Source organism: Sciurus vulgaris, assembly GCF_902686455.1.
Source record: "Sciurus vulgaris genome assembly, chromosome: 9".
Lineage (NCBI taxonomy): Eukaryota > Metazoa > Chordata > Mammalia > Rodentia > Sciuridae > Sciurus > Sciurus vulgaris.
This window is the reverse complement of record NC_136469.1, coordinates 134,378,288-134,400,793: the sequence shown is the minus strand read 5'-3', so window position 1 is coordinate 134,400,793 and position 22,506 is coordinate 134,378,288. Positions and strand designations below refer to the sequence as shown.

General features: G+C 43.2%; 1 protein-coding gene across 9 annotated transcripts in view; it reads right to left on the bottom strand.

The window, feature by feature from the left end:
- The window catches only part of LDB2 (LIM domain binding 2), a 343,760-nt gene that overhangs the window by 57,775 nt on the left and 263,479 nt on the right, over positions 1 to 22,506 (bottom strand). For all 9 annotated transcript variants that reach the window (XM_079154262.1, XM_079154264.1, XM_079154263.1 and 6 more), the window contains exons 3-5: positions 18,092 to 18,264; positions 11,557 to 11,679; positions 8,774 to 8,857 (exon numbers count right to left, since the gene is read on the bottom strand). In XM_079154262.1, the coding sequence (XP_079010388.1) occupies positions 8,774 to 8,857; positions 11,557 to 11,679; positions 18,092 to 18,264 (380 nt within the window). The remainder of the gene's footprint in view (positions 1 to 8,773; positions 8,858 to 11,556; positions 11,680 to 18,091; positions 18,265 to 22,506) is intronic.

The window sequence follows — 22,506 nt, the reverse complement described above, 5'->3', positions numbered from 1 at the left end:
ACACTCACAACAGCACACCTCAGGCTTCAAGTCCCGGGAGGACCTGTCATGTGCTGGCATTGCGGGAAGCGCAGGAGATTTGCTGGTGTGGCCTTCGCCTCCCTGGAACTTGGGGTTTTGTGGCCGCTTTGTCTGAATGCACCAAGTGGTCTTCCTGGGCTCCAGCCTGTCCAGGCCATGCATAACAGGCTCATCTCGATCTCTGAGCAAGGGTTCCTCGTCCATCCTTAGGCTTATCATAGCATTGAAAAGGGAAAGGGGTCAGATTGCAATCCCTTCTCCTGCTGTAAGATTAAGGGAACTATTTCGCTGGGAGTCAAAGCCTTACAAAAATAAGAAACAAAAAAAAAACTTGGGCAGGATTCCAAATACTGACGCTGGTCACACTCACTCTTCTGGAGGCCACTTTGTGTCCTTCTGTTGGGGGTCATTTTCCAAAGTTAATTGCCCAATTCTTCAAGGCATTCGACTACGCTCTTGTCGCTATCAGTGGCAGCGACACGCAGGGACCAGTGTTCTTTAAAGCATAACAATAACAACAAAAATCTTCATTCACTTGGGAAATTAAAGTACAGGATCAAAAACCATGACTGTGAAACCCAAATGCTTTTACTTCTAGTTGATGATACCAGAAGAGTCAGACTTACTTAACACTAACACCACCAAACAGCATATAGGCAGCACTGAAACACCCAACAATAACTTTACGTTTGTAATGTCAGCTGTATTCAGGAGGGGTGCCAAATACATGGCACATGCCAAGCTCCTTCCTGCTGCCCTACTTTGTGAATCCATCAGTTTTCTTTTCTCTGATCTTTCATATGTTTTCAGAATCTCAGCCAAGAATTCAAGGCCATGACCAACATGCAGAAGATGTCAGTATGTTGAGACTTGGTTTTCTGGAGTGGTAATTTAGATAGTGGTAATTTAGAAGTAGTTTTCACATGCATTATCATTTTCATCCTCACCTGTGATGCAGTTACTGTGATTTGCAATGGATATAATCATTGACATATGCAACAATTGGGACTCTGACAAATTAAGTCCTTTGATCATTGTTATACAAAAAAATAAGCCAGACGACTATAATTCTCGTTCCTCAGGAGGCTGAGGCAGGAGCATTGCAAATTTGAGGCCAGCCTCAGCAACCTAAATAAGAAATAAAAAAGTCTGGGGATGTCACTCAGTGGTAGAACGTCCCTGGGTTCAATCCCTAACATCACAAAACAAAACAGCAGCAGAAGAAGTTGAACCCTGACCTCCTGCCCTCAGATAGTACAGGAAGGGTATTTATTGTGTGCCTTCCATGTGCCAAGTTCTTATAGACTATTGTTCATCTAATCCACATGGCAACCTGTGAGATATATTATCCTTTTCAGTTTTCAGATGGGAAAAGTAGGGTTCAGGAAATGTTAGCACCTTGCTCCAGGCCAGGGAGGTGGCAAGGGGAAGAGTCAGGATTTGCATCTACATTTGTCTCAATCCACATGGACTCCGAAGTTCAACCTTCAACTTGCAGGAAACGTTGCTAAGCGGACAGTGTAAACATGTCTAGAGGAATGGCATTAACAACAACTGGAACCTGATGTCAACACCCAGCATTAGGGAAATGATTAAAAAGCACTGTTATAGCACCACACTGGAATATTTGCAGCTGTTATAAAAACTTAATAAGATGACTGTGTAGAAACAGACAAGTGTTTATCAAATAACATTAAGAAATCGTATGCAACCTGATTGCATTTATGCAGAAATTATGCATATAGATGGGTAAAGAATAAGAGAACAAAAAAATATCTTTTGGTTGACATTCAGGAAAATAAAATGTTTTAAAGTTGTGTTAAACATAATGCTAAAAATATCTCCCAAAAGTGTATGTATCCCAGCATCAGGAAAACCTGGCCAAAGGAAATAGACAAAAATAATTACCCAATAAAAATTTTGCCATCAAGACTTGAAAGAATGCATTTCCAAAATAATGAAAAGGGCATAATGACATTTACAGTAAAAACTAAATACTAAGAGTTAGTAGAAATGATACTAGAATAAAAACCTGATGTTGGAAATTTTGAGCATTTAAGTGGGAATCTTGCACATCAGGGAGCCCGGGTGGCCTCACGCCCTGTCTCCTTTGATTTTCTCAAAGTGGTCCTCTCTTTTGCATCTTAGATTTCATGGTGAAGTTCTAGGTTATCACTTTTGAAAACAAACCAGACAGTTTCTGGTGTCATTCAAGATCAAGTCTTCCATTTACCAAACTACCCATCTGCCAATCATCCATTCAGGAGGTACTGGGTGCTAACATGTCTTCACCTCCTGAGACCCCCAGAGCAGGAGACGAATGAGTGGAGGACATCCTTATATGGGACTTGCCAAGAACTAAGCACGAGACCACGAGCACTAAACTCTGGAAATACCTTGGAGGGGCACCTACCCACACTGGGGGTTGGGGAGAGATTCTCACGGGCGATGGACGAAGGAGTCCTGTGAGAGAATCTAGCCCAGGAAAATAAGTTGGGAAGAGACGGGTAGAAGGATGGGCAGGCAGTGAGCCACACTGTGAGAAGGCACGGAAGCGAGACAGCATGACCAGTTTGGATGGGCTGCAGGTGGCACACGTGCTACAGTTTGGGAAGCAAGCTGAGCTAGTGGGGTGGGGCTGGATGCCAGAGGGCTCAAGTGCCCAGGTAAGCAGGCAGAGAGAGGCACAGCAATTGACCAGCAGAATTGAAAACTGCAAACACATCAAACTGAAGCCATTGATAAGGATCGGGTATCCTCAGGGCTATCAGGAGAGGAAACAAATTCTGGAATGACGTGAGGTTCCCAGCTGAGCCTGGATAGTGAGAACTGGATGCAGGCCTACTTGCACCAGAGTCTTACCCTCCTGGAGGAAGGGATGCGTGTTGGCCAGTCTTGCAGACACTCTGCCCCATTCCTCTTGTACCTAGGCCATCCGAAGGTCTCTTCACTCGCTCACCAACATAAAATTTATAAACAAAAGCAGACGACCCCAAATCCTCAAGGACGTGGAGAGCATGTAGACGAGGCTGTTCCTGCAGCATTCTGACCATGCAGGGAGCAGGGACGTCTACTCTGTTGTTATGGGAGATAAATGGAAATCAAATGGCACATCCCACTAATGGCCATGGTGGAAGTTGCTGGTGGAAGTTGCTCAAGGACATGATTTTGGCATGGCCTACCCTTCCTCTCTTTATAGCATTGATAGCAAAATAGACATGCCTTATTTCTTCATTTTAAAATCTTATTCTTTACAGCTATTTAAAGCAAACACAATTATTGCATGCACATAAAAGAATTTCATATGAGAAATTTGAAAGGATGGTAGTTTCAAATGCTGCCTTGGAAGGGGCTTTCACTTTCACTTGGATGATAGGCAGGAACCAAGGCAGAAGGATGAGACCCTGAGGGGCTGACGTGGCTATCACACACTCTGCATATAGGGGAAGCCAATCAACAACCCACCCCACCTAGGGAAAGGACCAGAGACCCTAGAGCACACTTCGCTAAGTAAGTAAGGGAAGTTCCATGTGTATTTATCTCCTTAGAACCCAGAGAAGGTTGTGTTGTGCCCCATTTTGCAGATGAGAAAGCAGGTTCAGAGAGATCAAGTAACTTGCCCAGGATCACATAGTTAGTCAGTGGATGTTCTCAGACATCTACTCTTGTGTAATCCCCAAATTCATGCCACAGCAAGAGACTGCTTCCCCTGACCACACCGTGTTGTCACTGAAACAAAATTTTAAGAATTATACGACTCGGTGAGACTGTACAGCTTTGTGCAAAAAACACCTACCTGTTCCAGTACCTAAAACAAACTTGAAACTTCTATTTCAGTCATGAAAAGTTCCAGTGTTCTCCATGCCCATCAACTCTGCCCATCAACTCTGCCCATCTTTCCCTGCCACTGCTCATGGCGAACTGTCTAGACTGGCTTCTGCCTGCCTGCCTGCCTGCCTGGTGATCACCTCCTCATCTTTCAGAGACAGAGCAAGGACTATCTCCTCTAGGAAGCTTGCAGCCTCCCACATCCACCTGGAACACCCTCTCCCTCCTCAGTGCCTGGGGGTAGATGGGTTCAAATCCCTATTCCACCACTTACCAATTTTGGGACCTTGGAAAGTTATTTCTATGTACCTCAGTTTCCTCATCTACAAAATGGGACTAAAGTAGTCCCTACCTGCCAAGGCTGCTGTAAGGCTTTAAAGATAGAATTCCTGCAAAACTCACAGCAGCAGTGCCTGGGCATAGTAAGTGTCCCATCATTGTTGGCTATTGTTGTGTTTATCACTCTGCCTGGGACCCTATTCTCTCTCCAAGTGCATATTTGTTTCTCCTGGTCTAGGCAGCGCTCTCCCTGAGGGCAGCCACCTGACATAAAAGGGGTGTTGAGGACATGCTTGTGACATGAGCAGTTTCTCATGGGCAAACAGCCCAGGGGGGACGTCTCAATGCTGCACACAGCCTGCCCAAGTGCCCAGCACATTGAGCTTGCTCGTCCCCTGGTCGCTGCACTGGATCCTTCATGAAATGCTGGCGATGGCAGGGCTCCCTCCCTTCCAATAACTGTGACAAAGAACACCTTCCTGCATTCCTGGATCGCTGTCCCTGTTCCAGGTGTCTAGTTCCATCACCTGAGTACGTAGATTATTGAGCAGCACCAGTGCCTCATCATGAAACAAGTCCCAGCCTCTAGGAGGCCACCAAGGCAGCCTCCAGGGGAGAGCGAATGCACCTGGACAGAGTGCCATCCCACCTGGGCTGGTGGACCTCCAGCCACCATGGGACCTGCCAGTCGGCCATCATCACACCTTAGCACAGCCCACCTCCAACTTCCCTACCCTGGAAGTGACCGAGGGGACAGCAGGAGAGACTCGACAACCCAAATCAAATGCCAACAGCTGTTCTGTTGTCTCTTCAAAAGCATCAGGTCAACAGAACCCCCTGAAGTGCTGCTGGCAAGCATCTGAGCTCACCTCTGTCATCTGCATTCTTATCTCCAAGCCTGGCCCTCATCCTTCACCTGCTCCTTCCTCCAGTGACAAGAGCCACATGGGCCTGCTCTGCCTTGATCTGAGTGCAGGTCAGGTGAGAATGATTGGGGATTTCATGGGAATAAATGCACTCATTTTGACAAGGCTAGATGACTGTAATTGCTTACTTTCTGCATCGCTTAATTTTGTTACATGTAAGAGACTGCATATTGAAATTTTAGATGTCTGTAGCATTAAAAATCTTCGTCCCTCTTTTTTAAAGTACCACATCAATTTTCAAGATCCTTCCACTGATACAGAAGGCCTTGAGTTTGCCAACATCCTGATTGGACCTTCTGTTCTGATACCAGGAATGGTAAATGGAGACTTCTCATTAACCCTGCTTGCATGATATACAGGTGACTTTCTGAGGCTGGTGGTGAAGGCCAGGTTCTTTGAATACACAGGGGAGGTCAGAGGCTAAGACAATTTTATCGGAAATGCATATGGTGATTGCTCAGTTGTCTAGGTGATAAGGCCTAGAATCTTAAATCTCAGTTCTAGACTGAAGAAATAAGCCTATAATTCTTGGTGATTACTAACCTAGCCAGGCCTCACCACAGAACACTGTGCACTGACTTTGGACAAAGAGTTTGAGATACCGCTTGGTCATGACCAGCCAAGAGGCCCATGGCAGTCTTGGGGAGTTGCTGCTAAGAAGAATGGCTTCCATCCTGGCCCCACTCCTCGAGCCCAGGATTCTTCCATGGACATCACAGGCCTTCAGTGCTCCTCCCCATGAGCACACCTCACTGGGATGGCAGCCCGCCACCCACCAGCCTCACCCACAGCCCAGGAGCACCATCTTACAACACAGGCCTTGATCTCCAAGGTGAAGCCCAGCACCTGGCCCACTTCTAGGGGGATGAGGCGGGCTCACATGAGCCAGTCCACAGATGACCAAGTGGATTAGTGATGAGTGAATAAAAGAAAGAAGGAAGCAGGGAAGAAAATGGATGCTGACCCAGAGGGCCTGAGTTGGGGAAATAACGGAGTACTAGGTAGAAACCTGGAGTGAGGGAAGACATCCAGATGCCAAGCCACTCCAGCATGTGCAACAGTGACAGGCACATAGGGAGTGGTCAGTGAGTCGCATGGTGAACACTACCCACCGGGAACTCTGTCCCCAGGCCTGCGCCGAGCACTATGCATGACTGACTTACTCCTTGCTCTAAACCATTTTTGGCAAAGCGAATGAAGTGCCAGGGATGGAGGCTGACTCCCCAGTGAGGGCAGGAAAGACAAGGCCTAGCAGTACCATCGTCCCTAATTTCTTATTAACAAGGCAGCAGTGCTGCAGCCGGGGAAGCACGGGGACTTTCTGGCAAACCACCTGGGTTCTAATCCCAGTTCTGCCACTCGGTGTGTGAAGCTGAGTGACTTCTTCACTTACTCAACCTCTCTCTGCCTCGCTCTCTCGTGGAGATGGTGACTGTGTGGTCCAGGACCTGGCAGGCGGAAAGCACAGCACAGAAGTGTCAGCCTCCAGACACTGCTCTACATCACCCAGGACAAGAAATGGCTCCCTGGTTCACGGTTGGCAAGGGGTGCTGCCCTCCTTCCCTCTTCTGGCTCTTCCTGGGCTGAAATCCAAGGGCTGCAGGATGTGGAGACCAGGTGGGCCTTGAGCACAGGGTGGAAGTCAACCATTTACAGATGAGAGACAGGGAGGGGAGGAGGAAGGAAATCTAACATATATCAATGTACTTTTAAGACCACTAGACGATGTAACGAAGAATCTGTCCAAGATCTGGCCAGAGGGTTGGTTAGTCACCAAATCTGTGACAGACTAAGTCCCAGCTCCCTAGAGGGGTCAGCTGAGAATGCAAGTGGAACTTCTTCCATCTGCCTGAGAAGGGGCATCTTCAGTTTTCACCTAAACCTCTCCAGGTTTCTATTAAGTTGAAATCCAGTGGTGTGCAGTATCCCTCTAGATTCTGGAGTAGACAACAACCCTGCAGACCCTCACTCTCCTGGCCGGCTGCCCACCCACACTGTGATAGCCACCCCGCCACAGGGCCAGCTCTAATGCAGAGCCTGGAGGTTTGGGAGGTCATGGCCCCAATTTCCCTGGCAGGAGCATCTGCCTGACCACCCACACCCCTCGGCAGTCTCGTGGCCTCCTTCTGAGCACAGTCCAGTGGGCTGTTCACTGGTTCCACACTGTCAAAATGGCAGAGGTGCTGGGATGCACTGGCAGAGAGCATGGTGGATCTTGGCTCCTGCCAGGTCTGGATTTGGCTTTGGGGTATCTAGGCTGCACGTGGACAGACTCTTACCTCTTCTACCTAGGAGAAGGACTCTGTCTTCTCCCTGTTCAACCCTTTCAGAGGTGCCTCATCACCAAAGAACATCCTAGGCCAGGAGCCCAGCCAGCCAGTTGCCCTGAGACCTGGCTCTCAACTAATACTCCCTTTCATGCCCTGTCCTTGCTCCCACCACCCCAGTCTTCTCATTCTAAGTCTCAACATCATTAACCCGTTTGCAGTTCCATCCCCTAATGCATGCTTATTTCCCCTGTCTGGTGGAAATGTCCTCCTGTCCCCTTTATCTGCTTTACCTGATTCATTCTTTCACACTCAACTCTCGCATCATCTTGCCCATGAAGTCTTAAGTGACCGATTTCTCTCAGGTATGTTTTTTGTGCTCTCATAATTCCCTCTGGGGATTTCCATCATGGTGTCCACCACTGTCTGTGATTTTTCCTCTTTACAGTCTGCCCCTCATAGCAGTGTATTTCTATGCCCTAGCATGATTCCTGTCTTTGCATCTTCAGCATCTAGAAATATGTGAGAACTTGGAAGAATCCACCCAAACCACTCAGAAAGCAAGAATAAGCCTGGCCCAAGCATTTCGGCATTTCACAGAGGCAAGATGGTTGCACACAGAGAACAAAATGAAATTCACCAATCCACTGCTGTAAGGACAAGGAAGCAACAGCATAAACTCAGTGACGAGGTAGAGATGCAGCAGAGGAGAAATGCTGTCTGGCCAAGGAGCGCAACATCTTGGAAACAAAGATGTGTGGGACACAGTCCTACCTTGCCGTGAATTCTGGAAGCAATGCTCGCTTTGTAAAGCGAATCCTCCACCCAAAACCACCTGAACAGTCGGTGTGTTAGTGAACCTTTCTAAACCAGACAGGCTGAGAGTATCATCTAGATGGGAAATTTTGCTTGAAGCACTTCATTTTTCAAATAAAAACTAGATTTAAACCCAAACCAGAAAAAACCTATTACATGTTATTCAGAGAAACACTGAGAAACCTTAGAAATGTGGGTCACAGCACTGTGTTGAATTTCTTCAGGAGACCATACAGCCACTGCTACTCTCTTGGGATGGCAGGCTGATTCTCCTATGGCGGGGATGCATCTTGGGATGGATGCGCAGAGGCAGCAAACTCGACAGTAGCATGTTAGAAACCCAAGACAACCAGAAGGGAAGTAGCACCAAAGCATTTTGTGAAACAGAGACATCGCTATCTTGAACTAATCAATTCCAAGAGTCATGCAAATGTACAGGGTAAGCTCAACCCTGACAAATTCTAGGTCTGATGCTTTGTTAATTAAGTCACATCCTCTGTTGAACACATGTGCACGTGCGCACACACACACACACACACATACTGTGGGACAGAACACGCATCTCTTAGATGCACAGAAATCTCAGAAGTACTTTGCAAACTTGAGCAGGAAATCCAAATATTCAAATGGTCTTACCCTGAGGTAGTTGAGGGTGAAGTTCGTTAGACCCATCCTGGTGATGTTTTTGGACAGCTGATCCAGGACCTGAGGATCTTGTGCCTAAACAGAAAAAAAAAAAAAAAAAAAAAAATCACATATTTATCCCTGTGAGGTGGTCCCAAGAAAATCTTAAGACTGTGCTACCGCTGTTAAGAAATGCAATCTTGACACTGTCGATTTTTCTTGGAGGGACAGATTGCTGGAGACAATTTAATTTACATTTTGAAGACACTTGCATATAGCACTCAAGGACATTTTTGGATCAACTGTGCAAGACTAGGAAAAATCACACTGCCTCAGATGCGCATTCAGTCCTAGGGAGCAATGACGTTACTTTCTCTGCAAGAGGCCCTGGCGCTGTGTCTTCAGGCTGAGAGCCACTGAGTCTTGCCAGGAGAATTCCAGGCCAGCGCCCTGAATTCAGGCGCCTCTGAACTTGGCAGAGCCATGCCTTTGTTTCCCACTGAGATAGTGGTGCTGTTTTTACAGCTCAGGGTTGAGAACTGTATTTGAAAACTTTGCAACTACTATGAAAAAATATATGTATAATATGGAGAGAGAGAGAGAGGGAGAGAGAGAGAGAGAAAGAAAATCCCTCCTGTTAAGATGAGGCCAGAAATAACTATTCTTGACAATTTTCATCCTGCAGGACTTTAAGGGTAAGTATCACATTTTCCAAAATGTGAGCCACATTTTAATATGGGATGTAAAGTACCATGGCCACCCCAAAATGTTATGTTTGGCCAGACAAAAAACGAAAATTCTTTCTGCATTCCATTTTAAAATGAGTCTCTTGGTTGGTGTGCTTTCTTTCTGCTGGTCTTGTTCTTTCTTACTTAGTATAAACAAATTGACCCTACGCAGAGGGAGGCCTAGTATATAAACCTTTGTGTCCACATCTGCATTCATGATACTACCTCGGTTAGAGTAAAAGGACTTTAATTTATTCTTTTCTCTACTTACTTGTTCTTGCAGTGCTACTATCAATTGGATCTGTGTATATAAATAGATTACAATGCATGGGAGAAAACAGAGGGTATGAGCTTCGTGTCAATTTCTTGAAAGGCAGCCTTTGTGGACATTGAGACTATGTTTACTGAACTTCTCTAGGAAGAGCTGGTTACATGGATGCATCTACATAGATGCATCAGATAGTCATGGCCAACAGCAAGAGTTTACACTACAGTCAGAAGACAGGACACAAGTAAAGGAATAGAAGAAAGTGTCTGCTGCTAATGAAAACTGATCACCAATTCCTGCAGAGGACCTACTGTATGCCCAGTATTATTCTAAGTTATTAACTGGTAATTCTCAAGTTGATTCTCTGAGGCACACTTTATCACTGTACTCTGCAGGTGGGGGACAGGAAGCACACAGATGTCATGCCATTTTCCCAAGGTCACACACAAACAGGAATAAGACCCTATCTAGTCTCCACCCACCCCACCCTCCATTCATCTCAGTCTATTTCGAGAATAATCAGAGTGGATAATCCAAACTTCTTCAAGGACAGTGAGGAATGAGAACTGGGCTTCGAAAACTATGAAGGACATGGAGAATCAGAAAGGAGGTGCCACAGCAGAAACCCAAGGGCGGTGGAGAAGACGGAGACCGGCTCGCCAGTCAGCACAAGGGCAGAGATTGGGCTAACCAATCAGTATAAGAGGGTGGAGGGCACAAGCCTGGAGCCAGACAGCTGGGAGACATGGCTGGTCGGCACGGGCTTTGTAGTCAAAACCAATTGAGTCAAAACATGGTTATGTCACTTTGGGACTGAAAAACATTGGGAAATTTACTGAACTTCTCTGAGACTCACTTTTCTCACTTCTAAACTAGGAATGATAAGAACTTACCTTGCTAGGCAACTGTGAGAATAAAAATCATAATGTATGCAAAATGTTTAGTGGAAGGTCTGGCAGAGCCAATACTCATAAATGCTACCTACTGTTATTTTATTCTCTTTCAATTACTCAGGGTTTAGAAATCAGGTTCATTAACTCTGATTTTGTTCCAAAGGTTTTTCATGGAAGCTGCTGCTTTATGCACGAGAGAGAAGGAACTCACTTCAGCTAATGCTCTGATTCCTTCCTCAGGGATCGCACCTGGCTACTTCCTACTTGCCTTGTAAACCGATCTGTAGAGTGGCATCAAATCGACACTTGACCTAGTTGGTGCTCAATAAACTTGATATGATTTGTGGCCAAAGGAAATCAAGAGAACCCCAAATATTCCACTCAAATCCAGCACCACATTTAAGAAGGACCGACTCCTATTGACACAGAACTGAAGGTACAGGACTCCAGCATCTCAGCAGATGGTTTTAATCAAAGTTGGAAAGTGCTCCTGTTTTATTTCACTCCCCCGTTATATATAACAGGTTTATTAGCCCAGGCAGAGCCCTACTTGATAATGACCAAACGGAATTTAAGAAAAGCACAAACCCATTTATTGAGGTAACTTCAATTTGGAGTTTAAAATAATAAAGTATTTAAAATAGTCTCAAAATACTCAAGTACTAAAAATAGTCTCACAACGTCCCAAACTTGGAAACAAAGGAAGCAAAAAATGGGCCTGTAGTTTAAAATGGTTGAGAGCAAAACTCGATATTTAAAGTTAATTACCTAAAGCACGACGACTACTGGAGTGTTTTCACACATACACACGCACGCACACACACAGAGAAAGGGAAAGAGAGAAAACCAGGCTTTACCACTGGAGGAAAAAAGCAAAGAAAGTAAAATAGAAATTAAATTACTTACATGCATGGCTAGAATGCTTCTTGGGACTAACTCTCTATATTGTCTAATGGTAAAGTGCCATGTTTTTATTCTCATGAGATCGTCAAAGGTGAACTCCAAGATCAGCCTGCCTTCTGTACACACCTAAAAGAAACAAAAACACTTGTTTGTCAAACGGTTTGCAGGAGCCACATTTTAAAACTCGCTGGGCTCCTCAACTTGGTGTCCCTTGCTGTCTTTGGGTGGTGCTGGTTCTTGGCGAACAGACTGGACATAAGTGGTTCACCCATAGCACAAGGGGACAGGTGTCAGCTCCAAATCTATGGGTTGAAAAGACAGCACCGCTGCTTACTAGCCACAAGGTGCTGACATCTCCGTCACTGCTACTGGCACTAGGAGCCTCCATTTCTCCTTCTGCATAGGTGGTGACAAAACCCATCTCACAGGGATGTTGGGTCAGAAATGCCGGCACACGGTGTGCACCTCCACCATGGTCCTCTCTCACTTCCCACCTTTGCTCTCATTGTTTGTTCCTCCTTGGTGGGAGCTTTTCTCACTGGAGACAGGAGTGATAGTAGCATATTGGTCCAGGTGAAATAGTTACAACTCATTAATCAGCCCTCAGACTGACTGATAGTACAGTACAAAATGGTGGATGGAGGATTTAAAGTTTTACTCATTCTTGAACTTTGGGAAAAATCAAATAAATCCCCTAAATTCACTTTTCTTATCTATAAAAAGGGATAACAATATTCTTAGGTAAGAGAGTGAGAAAATACATCGAAGGAAATGATGCATTGGATGGCTGTGAATTACACCTGAAAGACAGAAAAACCCAGAGAGAGGGCCGAACCCTACACCTGTTGTCCTGAGGTGCTTGCTGAGCCATGGGAGCTCCTGGGAGGTATCTTGGGGAGCAGATGGACCTCTACCCTGACTTCTAGACCTGCACCCACTTTCTGGATTCCATCAGAGCCCCTTTGATTATATCAGTTTTAATACTTTGGACCTCTGATCAAGATTTATTTGGAGAGAGATTTCCTAGACTGAACACAAACAAACAAAACTCTGGAAACTTTAAAAAACATATTTACAAGTAAATAAATAGTAACCAAATAGAGGCAATGAGTATTACTGAAAGCATAGTCCATAAAGGGGGTTAATCATTTCTATCAACCTTTTATGGAATATTACTAACCAATTTTCTTGTTGGGAATTTAATGCAAAATGTCATCATTTATTGAGTTACAGCTATGTCCTCAGTACTGGGTTAGGTGCTTTCCACATACTTGATTGAGAGTAATATTTCCTTTAAACAAGCTGAATATAGTACACAATTACTACCAAGCGCTAATAGGGCACTGTTCGAGAAAGACAATGTGAACTTCTGCCATCTTTTTATCAAAGATCTCAGAGACATGGTAAGATAATTATTGATAAGCTGGGTGAAGACCTCTACCTCAGATCCAATTAGCAGGACCTGTGGGTAATTTCAGGCATCTGGGCACGCTGCCCTGAAAGCCCTGGGCCGAGTCCCTTCACAGCCCTGTTTCTTAGCTCTGAGCGCTGAGTACGCAGGAATGGCGAAGACGCCAGTATCCCAAAACACTTCCCTGAGAGCAGCCGCAGCACTGGACTTCGTTTATCAAGGTTTCCCAAAGAGTTGTGTGGAGATTAAGCCACACAATTCTCCCTGGGTGTTAGTGTGACAGAAGCCACCGGCAGTGACAACTTTAACAAAAGGGAGGTAGCTACAGCCAGCCATCAGCAGCAGGATGTCCTGACAATACGGGGGACAGGGATATTTGGAGCTATAATCCTCTTCTTAAAGAGAGGGGATTATTGGATATTTAAACAAATATTACCCCAGTTAAATGTCAGGCTTTTTTATTATCTAATCTATTTGTTTTGTGTTTATGAACCATAAACTCGGGGTAGACAGAGGTTTTGGTTTCCTTCTACTGGAGCAGAATTTTATAATGGGAAGGCATGTATGCAGTCCTTCTGACGGATTACTCAATTGGAGCATCTGTAAGGTCAAGCTAAATTGTGTTCTTTGCACTGTGACATAGCAAGCCAGTTGGGGACCTCTCCTGCAGTCAAATGGTCACGGGCCTACCAAATGGAAAACTGCTACAAGCCTTGGGCTCCTGGCTCCTTCTCTTTTAGTCCAAACCAAGGAGCCAGCTTTACCCAGGACATACTACGTGCAGGGTGGAAATCCTTAGAGTGCAATCTGGGATGACTGTGTTGGGTGTGCGTGTGTTTAAGAAAAATTAAGTGACTTCCTTGAATGAAAGAATGGAGGAGAATTTTGGTCACCGTTCATCTTCCCCACATAATTATCCACAGCTTCATTCCAGGTCCGAGGCAGCTCTCTGTTTTCATAATGGAAGTTAAATGAAACCAGAGGCTTTGTGATTTGTTTTATATGCAACATTCAGGAAATGGAATAGAAGCACATATGAAAAAATATATGTATTCCTTGCTCGGAAATGGTAAAAAAAAAAAAAAAAAAAAAAGGGCATATTCTATGAAGGGAAATTAATACCTTTTCTCTTCAAATATTCCATGCATTACTCTTAATCAATACAATTAATGTAGCTTTTATCTAAAGTTGGACTTTTTTTTTTTTTTTTAAAGCTGCCTTTCCCTTGGAATCCAAAATCAAAAGGGTCCCCAATTAAGAAAACATTTTCTGTTGTGCTGAATTCATGTTACCGTACTGTGAGCTCTGACATTTTGTTTCTGTGGTAACCAAAATCAGCTGATTAGTTGGCATGGCAACAGAAAAGATGTAATCCCAGCAGACACACTCTAATCAATGCCCCCAGCACAGATGGTCTCCGGAGGATCAACAAGAAAGAAGCTGGCAGGCATTCAGCAGATCACGTGCTACCTTGAGACTAGGCCAGGAACAAGAGAACTAAAAAAGAACATTTCTCAAACTAACCGGTAGCTTTTTAACCCTTTTCTTTCTTTGACTAATTGTAAAGCAACAGAGACCTGACCATGTAGTTGTATAATATGCTTCTCATATTGCTGTTATGAAATAAAGTATGCTTTTCAGGTGGGAGAGCTTATTTAATTTCCTTAGTCTTTATGCTTGAACAGCATGCATGGAATAGTGCTTTTAGATAAACGGTTGCATAAAGCTCTTTGTATTTTACTTACGTATCCTGTGTGTATAAATGCACATTAAAGCAATATGATCATTGCCATTCCAGTTTGGCAAAAGTCAGAAGAAGAGCAGAAATTCTAGAGAATTATGTAGCATGCCGGCTAAGGTAAGAAGATGAGTGTCAAAGACATAAAGGAGTGTTCATACCGGAAAACTGGCTGGCCACTTTCAGAGTACTTTTTTACAGTAGTAAATAATTTCACAATAAATAGTTGAGAACAGAGAAAGCACCACCCTATGTTCACAGAGGTGATAAAGGTGTCCAATATGGCTGGGACTATTGTCTCAGTTTGCAAAACCTAAAACTACCCAAGAATATCACCGACATAGTGATATTCTTCTCAGCATCTGCCACTGTTCATAGCCTCAAATTTAAATGTAACTCAGGGATCTCTGATTCCAAAAAGGTTGATGCCTGCTCCTCTGATTATTAAGCCTTGCTTTCTATTGATTCAAAATTGAAAACATAAAAGAAAGGCCGTATAATGCGTGTCTTAAAATTCTAATTACATATTTATCCATAATCTATAATGTTCCTGGTATCAGGAAATTGCAAAATGCTCACTATACCCCTGAGGAATGTTTAATATTACTGTTGATTAGAGCTGCGGCTGATTTTTGATTCACCAGTTGACCAAATTTTCATAAAAGAACCAAGAACCACGGGGTCAAATGCTATTTGGGGAATGAGAGTTTATTGATAGTCTAAATTAGAACAATGTGATGCGGCTCACAGATACATGATGTGCCAGGTACTAATAGCAGAACAATAAACACTGGATTCCCAGGTTTTTCTCTGTGATACTGAAAGGTCATTAGCCTACTGTTTTATTCTGAATAGCCATGACATTTTATTATATGAGGATGAGTTATTTTTAGTTAATATAAGAGCAAAAGAAAAATTAGAAAGATTCTTTGGGTAGTGCAACCATCCCTAAGTAACCAAGAAGAAGGAAGGAAGGAAAGACAATGCATGAATCTTATCAAATTTCCTAAAAATAAGTGTGCACAGCTAGCACTTGGACTAGGTGCCTATAACTAATCTCCCTGTGACACTGTTCATCACAGTAGGGAAATATTCATTACAGGAGTGGACAGACATGCTGCCGTGGAGTGGAGTAAGATGGGTGGTCCACATAATTGGTGCTTGGGGCCAAGGGAGCTGGCATTCAGAGGAGCACTCGGGTCTTCCCAGTAACTGCCTTTGGCTGCCTGAACAAGTCACTCAAACATTTGGGAGGGGAGGGATTCCAGGAAAAGAAAGAATGCATCTGAGGGGAGCCTGGGTTTCTTGATGGGAATGAAACTAGCCCTTCACCAATTCATCAGAAGAACGTGAATCTTTGTGATGGAAAACAAGTCTGGAATGTTCAGCATAGGCCTTCAGAGCAACTGTGTTCATTTATATGAAAGTTTTGGCCTGAGAAAGAAAGAAATTGAGTAAATATATAAAAGAGCTGCTACAAAATGCACTTTTATTTTCAATGGCTACAGATGTTAGAAGTTGCTCCTTCATTAAGGCAAAGGCTTATTTAATGACCATGGATTTTTTGTTGTTGTTGTTGTTCCTGAAAGCATAATGAGGTGGTAGGTTTTTTATTGAATAGCCTCAAAGTAACATTAAGCTGAGAGAGAGAGAGAGAGAGAGAGAGAGAGAGAGAGAGAGACTGATAGGCAGCAGAAGCAGACTTTCCGTCTGCAGTGGGCAGATTTTGTAATGCTGGAGCTGAATGGAGATGCTCATGGAGATTCCCATGGACCAAGCAGGAAGTAAGAGACCTGGACAGGAGAAACCATCTTCCAGGCGGCCATTCCTTTCTGCACAGCAAGTTCCTCCCAGCAGGGTCTTCGGCACTTGATGTGCAGTTTCTTTGTCTCTGAACCGCGTCTTTCCTCTCTGTCCAGTTCTTAAAACAGGAAGAAAGAGAGAACCCTCCCTCCTTGTCCCACGTTTAAAACATCTACTGTCAGAATCAGGACACCATAGAAAAGCGGCATTCCATTTTTTACTTTTGCAATTTATAAATATTTCCTTTGCTGTGGGCACCAGTCTGGGCACGGTAAAGATTAAAACTGTGCCACTAGGATCAATGAATAAACGAGAAACATTGTATTTTCGTTCTCCCAGCAAAGCTGCCTAAGTAACAAACACGTCTTCAGTTTTATGGTTTGGTAATTAACCCTGATGATTCAATGTCTTTTAACTATAGAGAAAGGGTTGTCATATGTGTTTTGTACTGAGAGATTGCTGCTGTCATTAGTATCATAAATTAGTTTTATATGGAGTCTTAGTCCAAATGCAGGAAACCAGCGTTCATTAAAACGAATTTCTGTGGGGCTCGGGGTGTGACTCCGTGGTCCAGTGTGTGGTCACAGGCGTGAGGCCCTGGATCAAACCCTAGCACCCGCAAAATAAATGAATAAATGAATAAAAGAATTTGCCAGATTCTTAAAGTAAATATTTGTATTTACTAATTTTTCTATTAGAGAGAAGATACTAAGGTGAATCTGCAATGTTCCAGAAGGGTCTTTGGTGAGAAAGGATGGTCCATGCCAGTTTTCTGTACAGGGTGCAGATCATGGGGGTAAAATGTACAGAAGGCTAAATCTTTATCTCTCTCTCTTTTTGCACCAGGGATTGAACCCAGGGGCATTTTACCAATGCACCATATCCCCAACCCTTTTATTTTATTTTATTTTATTGAGACAGGGTCTCACTAAGTTGCTTAGGGCTTCACTAAGTCTCTGAGGCTGGTTTCAAGCTTGTAATCCTCCTGCCTCAGCCTCCAGAGCTGCTGGGATCACAGGGGTGAGCCACTCTTCACTCTTCATCTCTTCTGTTTGTCATCTGATGTCCCTCAGCCAGGGCAGCCCTGGACTTCCCTCCTGTCTTTCTCATGCACTCTTAGCAGCTACTCTGTCTCCACTGTGCCCACTTGCTGGACAGCTCATTAAATGCGCTTAACAAGCACAAAACTCTTAAAAAATTAGGGGAGAAAGCCTTTAAAGTCTGAATTCCCTACTTTGATTCACTATATATTTTTGTGTCTATGTTTGCACATCACAGTTTGGTTGTGGTTACTAGATTTTCCTTCCCTGTTTGTTAACATTTGAATTTGGCTTTATTTATGTATTTTTAAATAATACAGTGCAAAGACTGCCTGCCTCTTAGGGGCATGTTCTTTCAGCTGTGGAAGACCCATCCTGCACCACACACAAACCTGGATTTAGCTACTAAGGCTTCAGACGAAGTTGCACACACAAGACAGGCCTCTCTCATGGAGCTGAAGGTGTCTGAGAGATGAGAAATCAGCTCAAAGTTCCTTAATTCACTCAGAGAAGAAAAAGCTGGAGTGCTCTGGGCCCTGCCCGTACCTTGGTGAACATGGGCTTCCCGTGCTGGGTGACCATGGCACACTGGTCGCAGTCCACCGTGATGGATGAGTTGTGGTAGGACTCTTTCGAGTGTTTGAGAATGTAATACAGGTCGGTCACCCCGCCTTCGAACACAGTGCTAAAGTAACGGGGGATGAGCGTCCTGCCAATGGCTGGAGAGAAATACAGAGAACAAGCTGTTAATGAAAACATCCCGCGCATCCCACGCGCCCCAGCCCACGGCCAACCCTGTGGCAAGTCATCTCCAGAAACCCCACCCGGAGGCAATTTTTCTTGATAAACAGTCACAACTCAGACTCATAAAATACAATCACCAAGTATTCGGCAAAAATGTGCCGTGACCTCTCTCCAGGTTTTGTGCCCACTAAAAGCTCATAAAATAAGAGTTATTAGTTTTAAAATAAGGAGAGGGGTGCACTTACTACTTTGGACCTTGCATATACTTTTTTAAAAATTTTCTTTTTTCTTTTTTTTATTATTTAAACAAATGGGATATATGTGGTTTCTCTGTACATGGAGTCAAGGCATACCATTTGTGTAATCTTAAATTTACATAGGGCAATATTGTTTGATTCATTCTGTTATTTTTTTCCCTCCTCCCCACCCCTCCAACCCCTCTTTTCCCTCTATACAGTCCTTCCTTCCTCCATTCTTACCACCATCCTTATCCCTAACCCTAAACCTAACCCTAACCCTAACACTAACCCCTCCTACCCCCCATTATATGTCCTCATCCGCTTATCAGCGAGATCATTCGTCCTTTAGTTTTTTGAGATTGGCTTATCTCACTTAGCATGATATTCTCCAATTTCATCCATTTGCCTGCAAATGCCATAATTTTATCATTCTTCATGGTGGAGTAATATTCCATTGTATATATATGCCACAGTTTCTTTATCCATTCATCAACTGAAGGGCATCTAGGTTGGTTCCACAATCTGGCTATTGTGAATTGAGCAGCTATGAACATTGATGTGGCTGTATCTCTGTAGTATGCTGAGTTTAAGTCCTTTGGGTATAGGCCAAGGAGTGGGATAGCTGGGTCAAATGGTGGTTCCAAAAAAATTTGTCTTTTTTAGATATACATGAAAGTACAGTGTATTTTGACATATTATACATACATGGAGTATATCTTATTCTAATTAGGATCCCATTCTTGTGATCATTAGTACCCTTTAATTCAGAGAAGGAAAAACATACATGATATGCAGATTCACTGTGATGTATTCATATATGAACACAGGAAAATTAAGTCCAATTCATTCCACGGTCTTTTCTATTCCTATCCCCCTGCTTCCCTTCATTCCCTTTCTCTAAACCAATGAACTTCTATTCTTCTTCTCCTGCCTCCCACCTATTGTGGGTTAGCTTCCATATATCGGAGACAACATTTGACCTTTGGTTTAGGGGATTGACTTAATTCACTTAGCATGATAGTCTCCAGATCCATCCATTTATCAGCAAAAGTCATAAAGTCATTCTTTTTTATGGTTGAGCAATATTCCATTGCATATATGTACCACATTTTCTTCATCCATTCATCTGTTGTAGGGCACTTAGGTTGTTTCATAGCTTAGCTATTGTGAGATGAGCTGCTATAAACATTGTATTTTTAAGTGAACCAATTTTCAACAAATAGGATTGATCCAGTCTACTTGGGTTTTTCAATGTATCATTTACAAAGCAACTACCCAAGTATGTTTTATGTATTACTAATAGTAATAACATAAAGTTTAATGCCACCATGCTTTGAAGTTTGGTAAGTATTCTGGCATTTTCTCATTGGATCTTCAGAACAACACCCAGATAGTGCAGGGCTGAGACACACAAAAAAAAAACTTACTATGGAAAAAAAAAAAAGAAGTCTGAAAGCTTCTCAGTCACATGACTTGCAAACAGATACCTGGGGTTTCCAACCCCATATCTGCAAACACCAAAGCATCTGCTCTTTCCAACACTCTGTTTCAAACCACTGTAAAGAATGGAAATCCAGTCCGGGTCTCCTTGTACTCAGAAATGCAGAACTATGCAAATGCTGATTTTTCTATCTGCGTTTGAGCTGGATAAAATCTCTCTCTAGACTAAAGAGCCCATTTTAAGAGAACTCGATACCTTCGCTTGGTCTAAATTGGCCTCTTTCACTCCATGTGTCTGCCGCAGCCCTATTTTAATTTGAGCGGTTGCATAAGGAGCTGGGCCATTCTGATAGATGGTGCTTAGAGACCCAAGCCGGGCAGTGATCTGAAATCCTCTTACACTGGAAATCCCAACTCAGAAAATCAGGAATTTTTCTTGTGTGCAGATTTCAAGACAAAGTCCTGAAAGTACTCTCAAGCAACCCAAGGTTTTTAATAAATCTCTTACATTCACTATATATGATATCCCCCCAAAGACAAAAAAATAATATTTAAGATAAACTACCAAAGGGAGCTTTAGCTCAGAAAGATCACCCAATTGCCACCTACTGTATTAAAATATTTAATTTCATTTTGAAAGAATCAGTGTTAATCCATTCCATATGGATCTATAGCTCTTTTGTACAGGGACTTGGAAAAAAATAAGTATAAAGAGAATATCCTGCCAAAATGTTTTCTGAAGTGATCTTTAAAGAGTCCCAATATAGATGGTAAGTCTCTGAATAATTTATATGGTTGTTATTGCTTCATATTCGCCTCAGGTAAAATCAATCAACAAGTGTGTGCTAACTATTCCAGGATCTTGGGCTATTGCATCCCAAATAATTCTGATACGTACATTTCCCAAATACTTTTTAATCTGCAATACTATCCGTTGATTTTCTGAATATAAAATTCAAATGAGAGTAATTTGAGTCCACCATACCGCACTTTAACATGTGCATAGCTAATATTGTAAAGGAAACTCTGTCATCTTAAAACCTTATTGTTCTTCACTAAACAGATAAAATTAATTGAATGCATTTCAAATATTCTAACTTAAAGCTAATTAGCATAAATCAGCTCAAGTAATTTGACAATTCGAGATCTGTACTGTTAAGAATAAATACAAATCATCAAAATGTGGTTGAAGGGTGAAAATATTTCAGTCCACATCCAAGGACTTGTCACATTATAAAGGGCATGGCAACCAACCTGGTAAGTGACATTGTAGTTTATTCATCAAGAATCCGGTGTATTTTAATTCCTTTGTAGCACTGTTTTCTATATATTATCATCATTTTCATTCACAGTACAAGACAAATTGAAAGGAAAACAAATTTTAGATTCCTTCATTTTAAACCTAAATTTGTAATTACTTCCCGACTCCAGAAAATATACAAATTATATAGTAAATATACTTAGAGCATAATGTAGCTTTGCTTTAGCAATTGCTAACACTCCTGGAAGAGACTGTCGTGGATACTAGGATTTGTTTCCAGTCCCATTTCCTTGGTGAGACTGCCCTGTCATTTCCCTCGCGTTCTCATTTGGGTCCCTGGTCACAAAACTCCATGATCCACTGTGCTAACTGCTACTCTGGTGGCCGGATGGGCCATGACAGTGCTATCCATGGCTCTGTACATAGTCTCTGCTCCTTATATCTTGCTGGGTCCTGTGTTCTGCTTCAATTAACAGAATGTGGTACGACCACTTAGGAGCTGCACCTTAAGACCTGGAGGCTTCCCCTGGGTGCTTGGGAGGAAGTCAAAGCCCAGCTGCTCTAAGGTGGCCACATGGCGAGAAAGTCCAACTCAGCCAGGAGGAACGGATGTCCCAGCTAGCAGTCCCTGCTGAGCTGCCCAACTGCATATTGAATTCAGAAAATATTGGTAAGGAATTCAAAATCATAAGTCCATTTTAAAAAACTTTGTCCATGATCACATTGTTTACAGATTAAGATTCTTAATTCTCAAGATAGAAGGGAGGCAGGGACAAAAATGAACATTTGCGCTTTTAGCATCTATCCTGGGGCATGCTTAGAATTCTTTCCTGAAAGAAAGAGGCCACCAAAAACTTGCGAATCATGGACACAGAAAAGCCTGGCAAAGCAGAGAGATAATCTTAGTGGACTGATTTGAGCCCTCGACCTAGTGGGAATGAAGCCAGCTCCACCCTCAGAGGTCAAACTTATGGGAGGGGTGCTCTTCCTTCCTATCACTTTAGGTTCTTTTGTGTCAGATTTTTGTCATTTGGAAGCAGAGGAAGCCAGATTAATGCTGTCCTGGTCCAGCAGAGAACAGGGTAGCAAACATGGATAGAGATTGAAGAGATATACCAAAACGATCGACTGCCAGAGATCTCAGGGTCTTTTTTGTGCAACATGCTGTGTTAGAAGCTACAAGAGATAAAAAGGGGTGTCAGAGAATACATCAGTTTCCTATTGCTGCTCTAACAAATTACCACAATCTTGGTGGCTTAAAACAACCCAAATGTATT